Genomic DNA, 22,350 nt, shown 5'->3' with positions numbered 1-22,350 from the left:
CGGGAGTCACTGTGCGCCGCAAAACAATTATTTTTCTTACTGCGCTGTGATTTTCATGACAGTTTCTTCCATTTTTTACAGAGATTAAGGGATGAAAGAGGGTTATTTGGTGGGAAATTTAATTCTCCGTCAAACTGCTTTTTTTTATCCCTTAATCTCAATTAGGAGGGGAGAGGTGAATTTTTAATTACCGGGAGTCACTGTGCGCCGCAAAACAATTATTTTTCTTACTGGCCCCTGACTTTCATGGCGATTTTTATTTTTTTGTTACAAAGATTAAGGGATGAAAGAGGGTTAATTAATGGAGAATTTAATTCTCCGTCGTAGTGCCCTTTTTTTATCTTTTAATCTCAATTAGGAGGGGAGAAGTGAATTTTTAATTCGCGGGCGAATGGTGAAAAATCACTGTGCGCCGAGAAGAAAATCATGTTTCTCACTGGCCCATCACTTTTGTCGTAGTTTGTATTTTTTTGTTACAGAGATTAAGGGATGAAAGAGGGTTAGTTAGTGGGGAATTTAATTCTCCGTCGAACTGCTCTTTTTTCATCCCTTAATCTCAATTAGGAGAAGAGAGGTGAATTTTTAATTACCGGGAGTCACTCTGCGCCGCAAAGCAATTATTTTTCTTACTGCGCTGTTATTTCCATGACAGTTTCTTCCATGTTTTACAGAAATTAAGGGATGAAAGAGGGTTAGTTAGTGGGGAATTTAATTCTCCGTCGAACTGCTCTTTTTTCATCCCTTAATCTCAATTAGGAGGGGAGAGGTGAATTTTTAATTTCCGGGAGTCACTGTGCACCGCAAAACAATTATTTTTCTTACTGCCCTGTTATTTCCATGACAGCTTCTTCCATTTTTTACAGAGATTAAGGGATGAAAGAGGGTTAGTTAGTGGGGAATTTAATTCTCCGTCGAACTGCTCTTTTTTCATCCCTTAATCTCAATTAGGAGGGGAGAGGTGAATTTTTAATTTCCGGGAGTCACTGTGCACCGCAAAACAATTATTTTTCTTACTGCCCTGTTATTTCCATGACAGCTTCTTCCATTTTTTACAGAGATTAAGGGATGAAAGAGGGTTAGTTGGTGGTGAATTTAATTCTCCGTCAAACTGCTCTTTTTTCATCCCTTAATCTCAATTAGGAGGGGAGAGGTGAATTTTTAATTACCGGGAGTCACTGTGCGCCGCGAAACAATTATTTTTCTTACTGGCCCCTGACTTTCATGGCAGTTTTTATTTTTTTGTTACAAAGATTAAGGGATGAAAGAGGGTTAGTTAATGGAGAATTTAATTCTCCGTCGAACTGCCTTTTTTTTATCCCTTAATCTCAATTAGGAGGGGAGAAGTGAATTTTTAATTCGCGGGCGAATGCTGGAAAGTCACTGTGCGCCGAGAAGAAAATCATGTTTCTCACTGGCCCATGACTTTTGTCGTAGTTTGTATTTTTTTGTTACAGAGATTAAGGGGTGCAACGGGGATCGATTGATGGGGAATTCAATTCTCCATCACACCGTCTGGGTTTCATTCCTTAATATTAATCAGCCAGCAAATGAATCACTTGAAAAACATTAAGAACATGTTGAGGACGAGGAGAGCATAAATTCCCTTCCGAAACTATCCCTGTGACAGCGGGACTGCTACTGCCGAGTTACCCGCAGCTTTGCCAACCTGAACGTCGGCGATTATGGCGCCAACGTCACAAAATTATGGTATTTCAATTCAAATTATGGTATCCACGTTAAAAATGGTTTTTTCGGAAAATTGAAATGAAACACTCAAAATCCTATTTTTTTCTGTTCTGTGAACATTCTATCAAACAGGAGAAATAACTAGAAGCGGTACTGCCGATGTCTGGAAGGATAAACTGGGTGGAGAATACCCATAATCGAACACAAGCACACAGTAAAATATAAATATTTATAGCTCCTGGATTATTCTTGGCTCAAGTTCATCTCATTCACCACGTCAACAATGAAAAAGTGGAGGATGTCTATCTGCATGAAGTTGAAGAACCAATAGTTGGGTCTGATCATGATGATGAGGAGGAATCTTGGTATTAGTCTGGATGAACGACGCCTAGATGCTAGGGAAAGAGATTGCTGACGAGATTGACCAACAGCTCATCCAAATACAAAATGATTCGGGATTCCGTGATGAGTTGCCAGATGACGAGAGATTCCCGGATGATCCATTGGCAGAATAAAGAATTAAAAAAAAACAAACATTTTCTGTGGTCTCCTCTCCGAAACAAGAAATTATGGTAAAATTACCCGAGTGGAAATTCTGTTCAGGTCTCGATCAGAAACTGATCAAGTCCGATCCGAAATTCTGATCAGGCATGTTACGCCTCTGCCTTAGGTTTTTCCACTAGGGTTTCTCCACTTTCCATCATTAGGCATTAATTAAATTTAATTTTTTGAGAGAAAAAATTAGTAACTTCCTAGCCGGGAATCGAACCCGGGACCTCGCAATGTCGCGTCGGGTGCTCTTACCATCTGAGCTTTCAGGACACTTACGAATTTCACTCTCAAATTGACTCATACCCGAGTGGAAATTCTTTTCAGGCTCGATCAGAAACTGATCAAGTCCGATCCGAAATTCTGATCAGGCATGTTACGCCTCTGCCTTAGGTTTTTCCACTAGGGTTTCTCCGCTTTCCATCATTAGGCATTAATTAAATTTAATTTTTTGAGAGAAAAAATTAGTAACTTCCTAGCCGGGAATCGAACCCGGGACCTCGCAATGTCGCGTCGGGTGCTCTTACCATCTGAGCTTTCAGGACACTTACGAATTTCACTCTCAAATTGACTCATACCCGAGTGGAAATTCTTTTCAGGCTCGATCAGAAACTGATCAAGTCCGATCCGAAATTCTGATCAGGCATGTTACGCCTCTGCCTTAGGTTTTTCCACTAGGGTTTCTCCGCCTTCCATCATTAGGCATTAATTAAATTTAGTTTTTTGAGAGAAAAAATTAATAACTTCCTAGCCGGGAATCGAACCCAGGATCTCCCAATGTCGCGTCGGGTGCTCTTACCATCTGAGCTACCAGGACACTTACGAATTTCACTCTCAAATTGACTCATACCCGAGTGGAAATTCTGTTCAGGTCTCGATCAGAAACTGATCAAGTCCGATCCGAAATTCTGATCAGGCATGTTACGCCTCTGCCTTAGGTTTTTCCACTAGGGTAGGGATACCACAGACCTCTCTATGGTATATGGTATCGGATGTGAAATTATGGTAGCGGTACCATAATTATGGTATGGTTGGCAACGCTGGTTACCCGCACAGGCAGTTCGCCCAGCCGTCACATTCGACCGTGGCGCCATCCCTCCGTTGCGGTCGAACTATTTTTGAGTTGGAGTCACTTCAACCCCGAGATCTGAGCCTCTACTTTAGTCATGAAGAGTAGAGACCAGGAGGCCGAACTGTATTGGAGAATTTTAGTGCGCGTATTTACGTATGTACACCTATAGACTCACGCAAGTACCATTCCCCCACTTCTGCGTTCAAGAAAACCGATCGAAACACCACCTATAACTACCCCGCGACCCCGAGTATGGGCTCGAATCTGATAACGCTAGTTCACACACATTAGTTCCGATGGTGGCGGTAGTCGTCACTCGTGTGGTACAACAAATTATTGGCATTATGAAATTCATCGAACTGAGAATTTCACTGCCGGTCTGTGCAATAATTTGATAATTGTATTAATTCCTTATCAAATATTTGTAAATACCGTCGTAGAATATGAAAAGATTTACAGACGCACAGAGAAAAAAAGTGGATTAGCATTAGAAAAAAGTTATAGAGGAACATCGTTAAAAAATAATAATCAGACTTGGAATTAATTTTAAACCAAAATATACTTGAATTTAGAAAAAAACAATACTTTTTAAAATCTAGAAATTTTTTTGACTTTTTGAGGGGGAATTTTGCAAAATGGGGGTTGCGATATCCGCGGGGGTGTGGGGGGGGGATCTGTAAAGTGGGTGGTTTTGCAAAGAAGGATGTTTTATGAAAGGGTGGGTTATCGTTGAGGTTATCCAAAAATATCTCCGAAACTAAGGAAGATGGCGAATTTTTACCAAAATTTGGGGGGTGGTGGCGAGCAGGGGGTGTGTGTATTGAGAATTCGGACTTGAAAAAATTGAGTCGGTCTCTTTTTTCAAAAATATCTCCGAAACTAAGAGAGATGCCGATTTTTTATGAAAATTTGGGGGACAGGGCGGAGATGTGTATCCTGAATTCACAACCAAAAAATTGAGTCGGTGGTTTTTTCAAGAATATCTCGGAAACTAAGGGAAATAGCGATTTTTTACAAACATTTGGTGGAGAAAGGGGGAGGGTGTGCATTGAGAATTCACAACCAATAAATTGAGTCGGTCATTTTTTCAAAAATATCTCCGAAACTTAGGGAGATAGCGAATTTTTATTAAAAAATTAGGGGCGGGAGGGAAGGGGGAGCCAAGCTGTACTGAATTCTCGATGTATAACATACGCCCTCCCCCCTAATTTTTGGATAAAAATTTTTCCCAATTTTGCAGTACAAATTCGCTATCTCCCTTAGTTTTAGAGATATTTTCGAAAAACTCACTGATTCAATTTTTTTTTTAAGTGTGGTTATCAACACAAAGTCAATGAAAAAGAGTGTCAATACGAGTGTTCCTTAAAAAAAATTGTTCAGAAAATTTTCAGGACCAACGTACTTGGCGCGGTTTTTTGAAACACTCATTGCATAGAGTTGTCACAAAACAACCCTCGCAATGAATGAACCTTCTTCATGCTTTTATGTCGCGAATTACAATAACTACCTGGTGATCACTACCTTAATTAATTTAATTTCTATTCATGAAAATGAAAATATTTGAAAATGGAAAAGAATAAGGTTAAGGCATTAACTTAAACTATCCGGCAATTCCATCCAACACAATCATATAATTGACTATCTAAAGATTTGAACACCTAGCAAGGTGTAGTATGCTTGAAAGCAATTTCTGAGTCCCAAAGTGGATCTCAAATCTCAAACAATAGACGCCCAAGTAAGGATCCGCATTAAGATAAAAAACCGCGCCAAATACTTTGGTCCTGAAAATTTTCTGAACAATTTTTTTCTTAAAGAAACACTCGTATTGACACTCTTTTTCATTGACTCTGTGTTGATAACCACACTTTTTATGGTCGTACCCACTCCGTAACTCACAGGAATAGACAATATTGAGTTGGCATTGATATGTTTAAACTTATAAAATTTGCAACATTACAAGGCGACTGTAGAAAAAACAGAAATTGTTTCTAGATATTATGACAAGTTATGTGGTTTTTCAAAATGGAAACTTCAACTTCATGAACTTGGCGCTCTTCCTTATTTCTGCACTTTTTTCAAGTTCCCAGAAACAACTATCCATAAATAAGTACTTGGGCATTTGTCCACAACAACGCATTGAAATGGTTACTTGGCATTTTTTCAATTTTTTTTCTGAGAAACAATACAATTTTTTTGAAATTTTTTATTGCTGAGAAACAATAAAAAAATTTTTTTAAATACAATGCTTATAAAGGCGCACTTGGCCGGTTTTTTCAAAAAAAATCTTTATACGGCTCTTGGAAATCGAGAGTGGATTCCCCAATCATTTCCACAACATTATATTCCTCCATAGCTTCTTTCAATATGTTCTCGAAATTCGTTGCAAATTCTCGTTCTTCATTAGTTATAGGAGTTTCCACAAGATTCATCAGTTCCAATGTTGCCATGAGGAGCTTAATAACGTTTATAGGATTGAATCTCATGGTGAAAACAATTGGAGATATACAATTAGAAAGAGAATGTTTCCCCGTGATATGTTTATGTAGACTGAACACTGTGCGAAACGGATGAGAACAAAATTGCAGAAATATTCGGGATTATCAATAATGCAAGATTACTGAACTGATACGCTATTTTTGGATATAGGTGACGTTCGCATGAATATTGTTACTTTGTTTGGATTTATTATAGCTTTCAGCAGTGTGTTAACATCACATATAGTATAATGATGAATCACCTCATAGAACCATTACCCAGCTTTCCCAGACACAAAAATTATAAGATAAATAATACTATAGAGAAAAATTCCGATTATTCGGCAAGTTTTTTTTGTATTTGTTGCTGCTTTTCCTTGGAATAACCACAACATTGCTGCACCTGAAGTAGAAGAAAATTCTATCCCAGTGGATCATTGTTTCTTTAATCTGTTATTGTTGTCATCATAATGCCGGATTCTGAAGGAATATAATCTTCACGTGCGGACTATTAGAATCGAAATTGAAAATTCAAATATTTGGAATCAGTGACTTATAAAAGAAATCAATGTTCTTACTTCTTAACTTCGATGCCGAGATAAATGCGAAAAAAGATGTACTGGATTATTTCATGATCTTTCCGATGCAATCATTTCCATAAAATCCTGAGTCATAAATTTTTTTAATAAAAAAAAATTATTTCAAAGGGGTAGTTCACCCTCCAAATTTCAACCCCCAGATGAACTACTAATCGTGATTTTCTTAATCATTTTTTTATTTGTCCCAGAAAATTTCAGTTCAGGCGAAAATCCAAAAACACATATTCTGCTTTGTTCCATGTTCTTTCAAATGAAATTGGTTTTATAAAATTCTGAGACAGTTTTTTTTTGAAAAATGAAATTTTTATAGGGGTAGTTTACCCCCCAAATTTCAATCCCCGGATGAACTATCAATTATGATTTTCATAATTCCTCACCAGCTATATATTACCTTGATGAAATGGATAAACACCCTCACCACTGTGATGGGTGGTATTTCCGAGAAATTATTTTGTTCACCCCAGAAAACTTCAGTTCCTGGGAAAATCCAAAAACAGGTATTCTGCATTTTTCCGTGCGCTTCCAAATGCAATTGGTTTTATGAAATTATGAGCCATATTTTTTTTTTAAACAAAATTTTTACGGGATAGTTTACCCCCCCCCCCTCTGAATTTTAACTCCCGGAGGAACTATCAATTATGATTTTTATAACTTCTCACAAGCTATATTCATTATCGTGATGAACATTTATAAAAACACCCTCCTTATAGGTGGGGTTGAAAGATCACCCCCGAAGGTGGTCACCTTCTGACCATAGTTTCCCCCCCTAAAGCCGCGTATTAGCCGATAAAAGAAATACGTATCTTTTAGTTTTGAGTCCTTTACAACATATATGAGTTCGATCAAAATCAGAGGAGAACACCTCCCTAGTGTTCCTTGTGAGAGATCCCCAGAAATTATGAATTTGGATTTGAAAAAAAAGTAAAAAAATTCTGAACATTTTGAAAGAACGTATTTAATTAATATTAAGGCATAGGTTCAATACAGGAGATATGTATAATGCATATTTACCGTAGCAAATGGCGACCGCAACTGGTGGCAAGCGCAACCAGGCGATTATATGAAAAAAGGCTTTTTGAAAAATTTTATAATATTTTGAAGAATTTTTTGATCACACTTCTACAATGAACTACTAATCACTTACACCAATCTCCTCAATTGAAAATTGTACTGTCCATCAAGCGTCACTTTTATCAGGGACGCAAAAAAGAAAGAAAGAGCGATTTTCTTATGTTGTCAATTCCCAGAAAAAGTGACAGCTAATCGCCAGTACAATTATCAATGGAGAAGATTGGCATAAGTGATTAGTAATTCATTGTAATAGTGTGATCAAAAAATTCTTGAAAATATTACAAATTTTTTCAAAGAGCCGTTTTTTGTACAATCGTTTTGTTGCAGTGTGCCAAAGGATTTATTATTTCGTCTTTCCTCCCCCATAGTGGCGACTGGCAGGCCACCATTTGCCACGATAATTATACATTATTCCTATCTCCTCTATTGAAATAATTCCTTAATATTGATTAAAAATGCTCTTTTAAAATGTCCAGATTTTTTTTCACTTTTTTAAAAATCTAAGTTCAGAATTGTTGCGTATCCGTGAGTGACGGGGCATCGGGTTGAAATTTTTTGATCAAAATCAATTTAGATAACCAACAAATCAATTTCGATAATGTTCGGCAGATAATGGATTCAGGCCGTAAACTATTAGGAATTAGACTTGAAAATGATATTTAAATCACTTCAGGCCCTAGAGAAGAATTTACATCGAAGTAATTCTTATGGAAAACAAGTTTGCTTTATAGATTACTTCAATAAACTAGTTGCAGTCATTAACAATCTAGTATTTCTCCACAAATTTCGATAGATTTATAGAATTAAGTAGGAAATATACTTACTAAACATAGACAAAGTTCCCAATTCTGCCATATCATGAGTGATGATTTGACCCCACTGCATAGTGGCAAGTGTCCATTGCGGATCTTTGATCCTCACCTCAGGAAATAATCGATGACTGAGAAGTCGTGATCGAGGCAAAGGCCTTCCACTTCTTGCTCGTGCGGGTGTCCAAACGCCTACATAAACATTCACTTATCATGAAATTAAGTAAGAAAATTAACTGTTACCATTATGCTTCAATTACAAGCTTCCCACGTTGTTATTTTTTTTATAGAAATATCATGTCATTTTTCAATGGCGGTGTTGAAATGTCTATCAAAACAAGCGCAACGTGGAATAATTAATCATAAGATTCATATTCTTACCACACAACGCATAATATAACATAGAATGCAATGTCTATCGCGTGACAATTGTACCTCAAATCTCTATCCGAATCATCCCGAGCCGAAATTTTACCGGGTCTCCCAACGTAGTTTCAACGTCCACTGGTGGGTTTAAGACGTTGAAAATACGTTGTCCAGTGTACAGGCTCAAATACACCGATTAAACCTACTTTCGACGTAAGTACCGTCTCTTTTTTCCATTTTTTTCAGATTGTACGTTGAAATTAGGTTGAAACTAAACGTATCCTCAACGTTCCTCCACCGTACATTCTTTCCTTCCTTCCTCCCCCCCGTCCTCTTCACACTACCAGTTCCATTCTAACATCGATTAATTGATTAAATCTTGCATAAATTAATCGATGGAAGAATGGCAAAACTTAAATATTATTAACTCGGTGCAACAAAAATGGGAAAAAAAGAAAATACGGATCGGTCCATTGGTTCTCGAGATATTCCTGTTTGTAGTTCTGCCGTGTTCTATTTCGATCACCTATCCTTTTTCTGGTTTTACTCGCTACTGCTCAAGCTCAGTGATCGTAGGATATCCCGGTATGCCTCTGAGCTGTACAGTTGTTTGTGGCGCGTTGTATTTTTTTCGGGTTTATATAAACAACTAATAGTGGCTGTAGTGGTCACGCGGGGAGTGTGTGGTTCCGGCGGTCATCCAAGCTAAGCAGCGTTCAGTCTGCCCAGTACTTGGATGGGTGTCCGCTTGGGCACACCTAACCGAGTGGGACTACAGTCGCTAGGCACGAATGTAGAGAACCACTGTGCCCATTGAGTCAGTGTGACCAATGGACACAGTGGAATCCCCTTGCATTATCGGTCGGCTGCACGACTGAGGTTTTCCATGGTTTCCCTGGCAGTCCAATCCCGAATGGGGTGCAGTTGGGGATAAAGTAAGTCGGCCCATGGTAACGCAGATAGGGAAGGGAACAANCAGAGTCCATATAGGTCTAAGGCGTCTAAAGGTCGGGCCCTTCATATAAAAGTTAGTGAGTGTAAAGATCCGATAAGTGTAAGAGTTAGTTGAGTCTGAAGGATCACGCGAATCTAAGCGTCAGTTGAACCTAAGGGTCAAAAGAGTACGGAGGGTCGGGCGAATGGAAGGGTCAGTTCAGTAAGGGTCAGATAAGTAAAAGGCTCAGTTGAGTTTAAAGATCAGTTGTGTTCAAGTGTCAATTGAGTTTAAGGGTTAGGTGGTTCTAACGGTTATTTGAGTCCTAAGGATCAGGCGAATCTAAGAGTCAGTTGAGTCTAAGGGTCAAACAACTACAAAGGGTCAGGAGGATTTAAGGGTCAGTTGAGTGTGAAGGATCACGCGAATCTACGAGTCAGTTGAGCCTAAGGGTCAAAAGAGTATGAAGGGTCTGGCGAATCTACAGGTCAGATGAATAAAGGCTGAGTTGAGTTTAAGGGTCAGTTCAATCTAAAAGTCAGATAACCTTTGGCCCACCCGACCCTCAGAATCGATCTGACCCTCAGACTCATTTGACCCTTATCCTCGTCTTAGACTCATCTGACCCATACACTCAACTGACCCTTACACACAACTCGTCCTTAAATTCAACTGGCAATTGAACTTAACTGTGGTTTTTAATTATCTGACCCTTACAAAACAGGCCCTTGGATTCGCCTGACCCTTCGTACTCTTTTAACCCTTAGGCTCAACTCACCTTTACACTCAACTGACATTCAATCTCAACTAATGCTTTCACTTATCTGACTCTTAGATTCGCGTAATCTTTTGGACTAAACTTACCCTTATACTCATCTGACCCTTATACTCAACTAACCGTTCTAACCCACGGACCCAACTCACCCTCAAACGCACGATTGTTTGAACTTCGAACTAATGTTATTAATGTACTAACACTAATAATTTAGTTACGTGAGTCTTTAACACGGTAATGAATTTTTTAATTATCGTCAATAATGACCTTGATACAATCAAATGTGGACGTCGAAACTTACAACATACGTTAACAGAAAACAAATGTCATTAACGTTGAGAGTACGTTTAATGTACGGTGGATATTGAGTGTTTTTTAACATCCATGGGCCTTCACGTTGAGATAAGTTGAAAGTATGGTAAAAATTCGGCGGAGAATGTCGACATCAAAGCAATGTGGTTCAGAACATTGAAACTACGTCGAGAGACCCGATAAAATCTTGACTCGGGATGATTATGATACTTGCGTGTAACGAATTTCACGAATTTATTTCTCAACAATGTTTTTGATGACTCAAAGCGGTACAGTGAAATAACTAACGATGTCGTATAAATAATTTCCTGGGGCGGGCAAAAAAAATGCAGGGTTGTTAGTAGAAACCTCACCATCTGAGTATATTGCGGGTAGTAATCGCGCGTAACGTGTTTGCGCCATACCCCACGTGGGATTCTCAAGGTTGTTGCAAGAGCCGTTGATAGTACGATAGCTAGAACGTTGGCATTTCCTGAAGGATCCATTCCCACAGCTCTGATTGTTTCGTGGTGTCCAGGGATTTTGAACGGACCATTGTGCTGGTCTATATGGAACAAAATAGAAAATGCATGTCGTCAATGGCTTCTTTCGTTATTGAGGCTTCCAAATGGAAACATGGTATTCGATAAATCTGAATTTTCGAATTTTTCGTGTCAGGATAACCAATTTTGGCCTCAGGATTTTTGGATATACTATTCTCAGACTATTTCCGAATGTATGTATACATCTATGTGTCTAGGTCTATGTGATCGATCGTTTATCGAAGATAACTGAAAACAAGTGGGAAATTGTTTTTGTATTGCATATGGTATAGTTATCTCTGCTAATAAATTAACAATATGCTTCCGAATGGTTATTTTGCACATCATTTCCTTCTACCAGGTATAATTCATTGTTTATTTCATGTTTTAACTTGACTAAGATTTATTTTCAACTAATTTTGTCAGATTCTCAACCTAATTGAATGTTATCATCATCATTCTTCTTATTATTCCTTTCTTCTATATAACCGATTCTTTTTTACGGTTCTACCTCTCCCTTCAGCGCTTCGATAAAATTTTCATAGAAAAATTTCATTTATCCATACTTAAATGAATTTGAAACATTACAATTAGAGAAACAATCAGATAGCTCACTTTCATGGTAATTCATGAAAAATTCTAAATTTTCAACCATTATCATGAAAATCAAATCAACCAATATAACTATCGCAATCATCTTTTAACTCCAACTGAACGGCATAAAATGAAACATTTTAAGCTATGATTGAATTCATTTGACGCATGATATTCAAAGATATCTTCGAAATTATGATTTTGAAAAAAAAATTTTGCAAATTTTTAAATAAATCAAAATACCGATTATTGCTATCGCCTTCATCTCCAAACTTGGTCAAAAGGACATTTAAACAAAAAGTTTAAGCCGTCATTCAATCAATTCAGAACATCTTTTTTTAGTTATCGTGGGACAACCGATTTTCGAAAAGAATTCGATAAGTTAAAAAACTAATCGATGAATTAAAATTTAATTAATGGTGATTGATAAGGCTCAACAATACATACTTTTGGAAAAAAATATTCAATCCCATCCAGTCCTTAGTGAACAATTGAAGAAACACTTTTGACGTACGTTGCACATACACACACACATACGGACGAGGTCTACAAATTGTATTTTTGGCCTTTTTGGATCATAGTAGGTCGATACAACTCAATAAATCCAAACCTTAAATTTGAACGACAGAAAAAAAGTAGATTAGCTTTAGAAACAAGTTTCTAAATTTTAGAAACCGTGGTTTCTAACCACCTTTACTTTTCAAAAAACTAGAAGCTTTTTTCTACGTTCTAGAAAAAAAATTGTTGAAAGTTAATGATGGAAATTGAAATTAATTCAAAATCAAAATATACTTAATTTTAGAAAAAATATTTTTTTCCAATCTATTTTTAAAAACTAGAAATTTTTTTGAATTTTATGGGAGGGGGTTTTGTAAAGAGGGGGATTTTATGGAAGGGTGATTTCATCAGTGGGGAGAGAGTTTTACATAAGGGGGTGTAGATATGGGGCAGCACACAGAAAAAAAATGTAAATTTAAGATTTTTTTTCTAGATTCTAGAATCTGCAGTTTAGAACTTGCATCCGGCTAAAATCTAGAAAACAATTTATTTCAGAAAATAAATAAATGAAATTAATCAACCAAAAAATGATGGTTTCAAGGCAAAAATATTCTGGAATCTATCGAATTAGGGAATTAAGTTCCCCTCATTAGCACATTTTCAAAATGAAAGGCATTTTGGATATTTTGAATTGAACTTTTGAAAAAATGGAAAAAAATTGTCCTAAAAGGCTGGGCTCAGACGATTCAGCATTATCTGAAACGTGCAGATTCATTATCCCCTAAAGTGGACAATTTACGTGAGTTGTGTCAAAAGGTCTTATAAACATTTTTTTTGGTTTTCCCGAAAATTTGTGCCAAAACATCGTATAAACACTTTCCCAGGAGATATGATGTTAGAAATCAATAACGATTTGATGAGCCGGGTGGTCGGGAGGAAAAGTGAGGTTCGGGTTAACGGGTTGATGATTAGCCGGAGGTAATTTGATGAGTTTTCTTTAATAAACGAATAATTATGCACTGAAAATTACACAACACAGAGTTTAATAAATAGATGAGTTCCGAGTGGACTGTAAACAAATTAATAAAAAGATGATTTGCAATGATAATGTTCGATAATAGATGCGATAATTTTCCGGCACTTTCACTCAATGAAGTTCGATGGCGTACTAAAGATACGACACGCACGATCGTCCTCGTGCGTGTTCGTCGATGCCCGAAGGTTGCCGAGCGAACAAAATTCGACATTTAGCCCGAGTGAGGGATGATTTTCAACATATGAAATCTCCACGTTTCATATGATTCTGATTGTGAGTCATCTGAGCCTATCTTTTCGAAACCAAATTTTTTATATTTTTACAAGGAATTTGAAAATTTTTGAAAATTTAGGCCAAGAGGTCGTATAAACACTTTTCCAGAAAATATGAAATCTTCGCGTTTTGGATGATGCTGAGTCATCTGAGCCCAATTTTTCAAGACAATTTTCGTCATTTTTTTGTAGGGAATTTTTCAGGTTTTTGAAAATACGGATAAAGAAGTCGTATAAACACTTTCCTAGGGAATAATAAATTTCCACGTTTCAGATATTTCTGGGTCATTTGAATCTAATTTTTCGTAATAAAGCTTTTGGTCTGCTTAAAAACAATTAGGAGACTTTTTAAAAATTCGAGCCCAGTGATCGTATACATACTTTTCCAGTAAAATTTTCTTTTTTCAATTTCTTCCCAAAAAAAAAGTTTTCAAAGGAAAACAAAAAAAATTTTTAATTAATGAACAAAAATCAAAAAGGAGGAAAAACAGGGCAGAAATAATGTTTAGATAGAATAAAGTGGAGTCCCACCTTGATTTTTGGAAACTTTCCGAAACAAAAAGTCAGTTCCACAGGAAAAATGAAAAATCTGTAATCCAGATGCGGAAAGGTGATACAACGCGGAATTTTTAACTTTTTTCGCAATTTCAGGAAATTTCTGGTACTGTGGACAACTTTAAACCATGATTAATCGAAAGAGCCGCAAATTTTCGCCAATGATACATTTTGAAGACTCAAAAAATGTCTTATCATTTCTTCTGACACCCAGAATTTCGACAAAAAGACGACAAAAAGTCGAAAATCAAAGAAATTGACTTTTCCGAAGATAATGGGGAGAATTTTTCAAAGCTCTTTTAGTAGTAGAAACAACCATCGGAAAAGTCTCTACAAAATTAAAATTTTCAAGGAACGAAACCGGACCAATTATTGGCGAAATCACTCACAATACAATTTTGTGTAAATCATTCATTCCAGATTAACTCAAAAAATGTTTTCAGAAAAATTCAGAATCATCTAAGCATGAATATTTATTAATCCCCAAAAAAATGGGAATACGCCTTTTTAGTTTTGTAAAAAATTTCTCAATTCCCTCTGAGTAAACCAAAAAAAAATTGTCTCAAAAAGTTACATAAAAATGAGTCAGACTCATCTGAAACTTGGAGATTTTGTACTTTCTCAGGAAGTGATTATACAATGTTTTGGCCCAAATTTGGACAATCGTCGAATCTACTCTAAACAGAGCAAAAAATATGTCTCACAAAGTTAGAGTCAGATTACTCAGAATCATCTGAAACGTGGAGATTTCATATCTTCTGGGAAAGTGTTTATACGACCTTTTTGCACAAATTTTCGGGAAACCAAAAACAAAGTTTATACGACCTTTTGGCACAACTCACGCAAAGTCTTCTTAGAAAGAAATTTTTTTCAAAAAAGCAAGTTTAGAATCGAAGTTTCTAGAATCTAGTAAAAAGAGAAATGGAACTTATCGGAAGAATTTCAGATTCAAGAAAAAAATGGATGAAAATAAGAATAATACGGATCATTTCGAGAATTTTTCCTATAAAAATAATTTGATATGATGGTTGAGTTTATCATTCTTCGAAGGATAAATTTAACCATGATGAATTGATCAATTTCATGATTTTTTTTTCTCTGTGAGGGTATAATAGAGGAAATTCATAGAGGGTCTTATATATGGGGGGTGGTGAAGAGGGTTGCATGGAGGGTTGAAAAAAGGATGTTTTATAAGAGGGATTTTTATAAAAGCGAAATTTTGTAAAGAGGGGTGTTTTGCAAACGGGCAACTTTGTGAGAGGAGTGGGGCGGGGGGGGGGGGNGGGGGGGGGGGGGGGGGGGGGGGGGGGGGTGAGAAAGTGTTTTTGTGTTGGGTGGCCTTCAGGAAGAAATCTCTAATGCAGCGATGGGTAAATTCCAGGTAGCTCGGAGCTGCTACATTAAAGCCAATTAGGAAGGGCTATAAAGTGTACAACCTTGCCAATTATACGGGTATAAAGAGCTAAATGAAGTGTGCCTCACGCGACAAGTGCGAAAAGTGAAATTTCCTCCAAGCGCTTAACATATTTTTCTTTTTGAAATACGAGTTGTCGAATTCGCAGACTGTTGAAGTGATATTTGTCATGCGTTGAAGATTGATTAAATATGTATAAAAATAAAGAATTAGTGCGAAAAACAATTTTAGTGTCCGTTTGTCGCGCAGACATTTAGATATTGAAAATAGTCCAGTCTCCTCAATTTTTGAGCTTCATAAATTTTCATTCTAATTTTTTGAAAAATGTATAGAATTACTACTAGGAATTACTTTTTTGTGTCGCGGGGCCTGAAAAATCCTATTTTTTTGCTTTTTTCAGGCCCCACGACACGAAAAATAATGTTCACGCCTCGCCATGAAAAACATATCACCCTTCCCCACGTGCTTGCCATCCTCGCCTTCGGCTCGGAAGGCAATCTTGCACGTGGGGGAGGATGAACTGTTTTTCAAGGCTCGGGCATGAAATGTACTATTTTCAATTTATTATTATCGAATTGGTTATTTGAGTAACCAATTACATTTGTTACTTCTTCAATTTTTTTTATTATAACAAACGAGTTGACCATAAATATTTTGAGAATACATATTCTAGCTAAAACATTTTTTTCTTTCGTATACCCTTTCGGGTTTTTATGATTCGTTACCGTCCCACCCCCCAACCCACTGTACCGCATTCGCCGAAGGACAAGGGAAAACCTCATTTGAGGAAAAATCTGCCCAGGTACAGTCATCTCTTGACAATGAAACCGTGAGATTTAGAGTGTCACAAATTTTGGCTCTCCTTTACAGCTAATTTCGTTGTGTTCAATATAAAAATTTAAAATGAAAATCAAAGAAATGAACAGATCCACGCCAAAACAGCAGGCCAAAAAAGTCGATGCTGGGGATATTGGTCTCAATTTTTTTCTGAAAAAATGGCGATTAGACAAAAATTTTCAAAAATGAAAAATTGAATAATATTGATAATTAAGGGAGTTATAATTTTTTGAAAATGGGTAGTTTTTGCCCAAAAAAATGTTGTTTTAATTGGTCTTAATCCTTCTGCAGGGTTTCAAGCTATCGAATCGCCCTTTAGCATATGCAAAGAACATGAAAAACTCTTTAAAATGAAACGGCATCCATAATATGATTTCTAGTTCGACGGGGCTTATACGAGGAAAAGCTTTTTTTCAATCGTTAATATTATAACGTATTCGTTCGGTTTTTCTCTTCGATTTTTTCACGGGTGAAAAAAAAAATTTGATCAAGATAAGAGGAAGGGCTGAATTTTTCAATTTATCAGTATTGTTTTATAAATTCAAGAATGTTAGGCACATATATTTTTTCATTACAATAAAAAGATGTTCACGGATATCCACTTTAATTTCCTCACAGTAAGTACGATTAATAATTTTTCTCAACTCACAAGTTTTAACTTGAACAGGATCTTCAAAAACAAAATACATATTCCAGAAGCTTCAATTTTACCACACTCTCCAAAGTGTCACACTACCCGCAATCCTTCCCGGGCTGAGTCAGTCGGAGGGGGCCCCTACAGGGGATCATAACCCCTGAAGTCCTACGCCCGGTACGAAGGGGCCTATTCAACCTATTGTAACCGAGCTAATTGAGTCCGAGCTAATTGAGTCCGGGAAAAATCACTGCATTGAGTAGAAATGAGAATTTTCATTTTGATAAGTAATAAGTTTACTGTTAGGACAAAAATTAATTCTGTTCTTAAACCTCTCTGCGAATGGTGCACGGAGGAGAAACACTGAGGGGTGTTATAATTGTCTCTTTAAAAAATTATTGACAGATTAGATCTCTACGACGAGTATAAAAGTCCATAAGAAATAAAACTACACGGCGCAACCTGAAAAAATGCTTCAAAAATTTTGAAAAAATTCACATTTACTTTCCATATAATTAATTATCCTTATCAAACACGAAAATTATGAAATTCAATTTTTTTTACAGATGACCCATCCTAATATCTAGCAATCTAATAAGACCCCTCTTTCAGTGGAGAAACACAGAGGAAGCCCACGAGAGGCAGTTCATGGCTCAAGGGCAATGGATGTCGCCGTTATACCACCGCCTCACTGAAATATACTTATATACTGGAAGGTGAACGTGTGAAAGGAACGATTTTGTGAAATAGCCTATTAAGGTGAGGCCTCCTGTCCTTTTCTAGCCCTCTGCGCATGCGCTCTAAGGGCTAAACAAAGTGATGGATCATCTAACTAGAAAGTTTAGCTGTCTGTATACCCACAGTGTTTACCACGGTTTGGGCTGGCTCTTTGTAATAGTCGTCCAAAATTATCAAAACAATTACTGCTGATTACAAAATGCGATTACGCTCGAGAGGGACTCTTCGACAGAAGTTAAACCAAACCCTTCTGTTTTATAACGTTTAAATAGTTATGGATTGCTAAAAAATGGCCATTCATATGGAATGAATTGTGCATTCATCTAGGAAATGATCAATTCTGGAAAAAAATATCATAGAATCTTTTTTATGGCTGGATAAATTTCTGACAAAAACAGTCTATTGACATTTCCTCTCAGAATTCCTCTTTATAAAGATAGCCCAACATTTAATGGGATGAAGGAATTGCGTTGTAACAATTAACCAGCCCATTGCACATCTTGACATATTCTCCATACGTAGCCCTACTCCACTGAGCGGTTACCGATACTGCTTGAACGGATTGCACGACAAGGGCAGGTGGCCTCATGAATTTATTTCTCTCTCGCACAGAACCGAGAGCTCAGTACACCTTCCAGTATAGTTATATTGCGAGTCTCGCTTTCGAGGATAATTATGGTAGTCATGGTTGCCATGCCTAACTCCACAACGTTTAACGCCTATAAATTCAAATGTTTGGCGCCTCGCGCCATCTTATCCCTAGGGTGACTCTCCTCTAACTTCATATTATTTCGTTGTGCCGAAGCATCATAACGTCGTTCTTTTTTTTATAATTAAAATTATTTTAGTTAGTTATTGAGTAAGTTTAATATTAAGTCACGTCAAGGAAGAACGCGGAACATTACAATTTGGGAGAGATCATCGTCCTGAGAGGAAACTTCCGGAAAGTTCACTAAAAAGACAACACCAAATGGATAACTTAAAAGGTGGTTGAAACGTGGATCGGCGTTCAATAAGAACAAAGATCATAAACAAAACCTCCAACAAATATTATTGTTGACCCGGAGAGGATTAGTGTGTATTACTCCGACATGAATGGATCCTCAATTCAGAGATTTTATTCTGATCTCAAATATTCCACACGAATTTTGAGAATCAGAATCCTCGTGACTCTGATGATCCATACAACTATATTCTCAGGTGAGAGGCCTCATTTTAATCTCAAATATTCCACACGAATTTTGAGAGGCAATCATCATACAATTGTCCAAGAGAATGAATTGTCCATACGACTATATTCTCAGTTGAGAGCTTCCTCTATTTAATCACGAATATTCCCCGCAAATTTCGAGAATAAAAGTTCAAACGTTGAACTTTGATTATGATGGATTCATTGGACAGAATGATTTGTCCATACGTCTGTTTTCCTAGTTAAGAAGCCTCATTGCAATAATAAATATTTCCCATCAATTTTGAGGATCAGTGGCCAAACGACCCTGATAAAGTCATTCCGGGTTTTTCAATAGAATTATTTACCCACACCATTTTCTCTACTGAAAGGTATTCTATCAATCTCAAATATTACATGCGAATTTCGCGAATGAAGGTCAAACCAAAGTTGATCAAATTATTATAAAATCATTCAAGAGATTACTCTTATAGGGAATACAACAAGTACTCCCCAATTTATACTGACCTTCCTTCGTGTTCTGCTCCCTTCTATCACACAATTAGAGAAGAAGGAAGATAAAGGGGCACATTCACGAGCAATAGATGACCTGATAAACTGAATACCAATTCAATATAATCATTATTCTTTCCTGGTAATCCCACGTCAAGAGACACCGGGCTGAAGTCCTTCGAAATTGACTCGAATCTAATGATAGAAATATTCCATTGAGAGATGAGAGTCCAACATCCTCTAGAAAAACACAATTGAAGGATGCAAAAGGACATCATCTTTTTTTGGACTGGAACAACTATGTCGACAAAATTTGGACACATATGTGGCAAGCTCTCCAAGTCGAAGCACGCCGTCGAGGTGAGGGACATCATTCTCGATCCATCACTGGAGAACCTTTACACACACCTGAAGACGGAGCTCATCAAACACCTTAGCTGCTCTCAAGAAGAGAAGACGAGGAGACTGTTGGAGGGCGCGGAAATGGGAGATATGAAACCGTCTCTGTTTGTGCATCACCTACGCAACCTGGCAGCTTTCCTGACGACACACTGTGGACACTATGGATAACACGCCTCCCGGCCGACGTCCAGGCGTTGTTGGCCACAACGCAAATCTGCTCTTGAGAATACCGCAGAACTCGCCGGCAAAACGATTCAGATTCTGAAGCCGAGAATCTCACCAGCCGCACCACAGATCGTAGAGACATCCGCCCATGGCCTCGAGGCACTCCTCAGCCTCAAACTCTCTCAGTTGGCTCTCACCCTTGACGAGAAGCCCAACTCGATGCGAGACGAGATCGGACCAACAGTGCGGACGGAGGACATCCAGGTGGTGGCTGCTTTAGACGTTCCAGTTCCCGATCACATTCCAAGCACCGGCAGCCAGGGGTTGACCATGGACCATGTTGGTACCATTGGCAATTTGAACACCTAGCCAGGACCTGCACGCAGCCCTGTAACTTCGCCACCTCGGGAAACTGGACAGGCAGTCACTAATGGCGGCTAGTGACTTAGGACCTACAATCCGCCGTCTCTTCATCACCGATCAGGAGACAAAAGTGCGTTTCCTGATCGACACCGGAGCGGATCTGTGTGTTTTCCCACGACAGTTGGTGAGTGGGCCACAGCGAAAGTCCACGTACGAGCTATCGGTGGCGAACGGCACAATCATTCCAACGTATGGCACCATCAGCATCGCTCTCAATCTTAGACTTCGACGGACGTTTCCTTGGCGCTTCGTCATCGCCGACGTCTCCAAACCTATCATCGGAGCTGATTTCCTATTTCACTACGGACTGATGGTGGACCTACGCAACGGCAGGCTCGTGGACTCCCTAACCTCACTTACCTCAGTTGGTCAAGTCGAAACAGTTACCTTGTCGAGCATCAAGATGGTGACAGGCACTTCTCAGTACCACGAGCTCCTTCTGCAGTTCCCCAACCTCACCAGACCAGACGGAACAGGTGAACCTCCGCAGCACAACACCAAGCACTACATACAGACCACGCCAGAAGCACCAGTCAACAGCAAGCCACGGCGGCTAGCTCCAGATGGACTCGCAGATGCCAAGAAGGAATTCCACACCATGGTTCAACTTGGCACTGCTCGACCGTTGAAAAGCCCGTGGGCTTCACCTCTCCATATGGCAAAGAAGAAGAACGATGACTGGAGACTCTGCGGAGACTACCGCGCATTCAACGCACGCACAGTCCCAGATCGTTATCCAGTCCGTCACATCCAGGACTTCTCCCAGACGCTTCGGGGAAAGGAGACCTTCTCAACGATCGACCTGGGCCGGGCGTATCACCAGATACGAGTTGTCGAGGAGGACATCCCCAAGGCAGCCATCACCACACCGTTCGGCATGTTCGAATTCCGGTACATGTCGTTCGGTTTACGCAACGCAGCCCAGACGTTCCAGCGCTTCATCGACGAGGTACCCCGAGATCTGGATTTCTGCTACGCTTACATCGACGACATCCTGATAGCGTCAGAAACTCGAGAGCAGCACCTCCACCACCTGAGAATCCTGTTCGACAGACTCCAGTCATATGGTCTCCTCATCAACCCACAGAAGTGCGTCCTCGGCCAGGGAGAAGTGGAGTTCCTGGGCTACATGGTGTCCAAGGAGGGCACGCGGCCGCTGCCCAAGAAAGTTCAAGCCATCCTGCAATACCCAACACTGGTAGCCAAACAGCTTCACCAGTTCCTGGGTATGCTGAATTTCTACAGGAGATTCATACCCAAAACTGCTCAGGACCAGGCCCCACTCAACGGACTTCTGAAGGGCAACATCAAGGGAAAAACGCCCATCAACTAGACTCCAGAAGCCCAAGCATTCTTCACCACCAGCAAGACCAGACTCACAGACGTAGCGCTTCTGCCTCCCCCAAGGCCGACGCTACACTTACACTCATTTGCGACGCTTCCGAGCATTCTGTGGGCGCAGCGTTGCAACAAATCAACAGAGACTGGGAGCCACTAGCCTTCTTCTCCAAGAAACACAGCCCAGCACAGAACAAATGGAGCGCCTTCGACCGTGAACTTCTAGCTATCTACCTAACCATCAAACACTTCCGATGTATGGTAGAAGCCAGGACGTTCACAGTCTTCACTGACCACAAGTCCATCACATTTATATTCCGCCAGAAGCCCGAGAAAGTATCGCCAAGGCAGTCACGATACCTGGATTTCATCGGACAGTTCTCCACCGACATCCGCCACGTCTCCGGCAAAGACAACCTCGTCGCTGATGCACTGTCCCGCATCGAGGAAGTCTCACAACCCCTGGACTACTCGGCTCTGGCAGCATCGCAGCAGACTGACGCGGAGCTGAAGACATTCCTACGCACAGGGTCTGGCTTGCAACTCAAGCAAGTTCAGATTCCAGGAGCAGGCGTAGCTGTCTTCTGCGATACGT

General features: G+C 39.0%; 1 protein-coding gene across 1 annotated transcript in view; it reads right to left on the bottom strand.

The window, feature by feature from the left end:
• LOC107041876 (peroxidase) overlaps positions 1-19,291 on the bottom strand; it is a 67,087-nt gene extending 47,796 nt beyond the window's left edge. The window contains exons 1-3 of the mRNA XM_015262680.1: positions 19,287-19,291; positions 11,001-11,191; positions 8,276-8,452 (exon numbers count right to left, since the gene is read on the bottom strand). Coding sequence (XP_015118166.1) covers positions 8,276-8,452; positions 11,001-11,191; positions 19,287-19,291 — 373 coding nt within the window. The remainder of the gene's footprint in view (positions 1-8,275; positions 8,453-11,000; positions 11,192-19,286) is intronic.
• Between the last annotated feature and the right edge of the window lie 3,059 nt (positions 19,292-22,350).

The sequence above is a fragment of the Diachasma alloeum genome, unplaced genomic scaffold (assembly GCF_001412515.2).
Source record: "Diachasma alloeum isolate Michigan unplaced genomic scaffold, Dall2.0 Dall_scaffold_00385, whole genome shotgun sequence".
Taxonomy (NCBI): Eukaryota; Metazoa; Arthropoda; class Insecta; order Hymenoptera; family Braconidae; genus Diachasma; species Diachasma alloeum.
The sequence above is the reverse complement of the archived record's forward strand: the minus strand, read 5'-3'. Positions and strand labels throughout refer to the sequence as shown.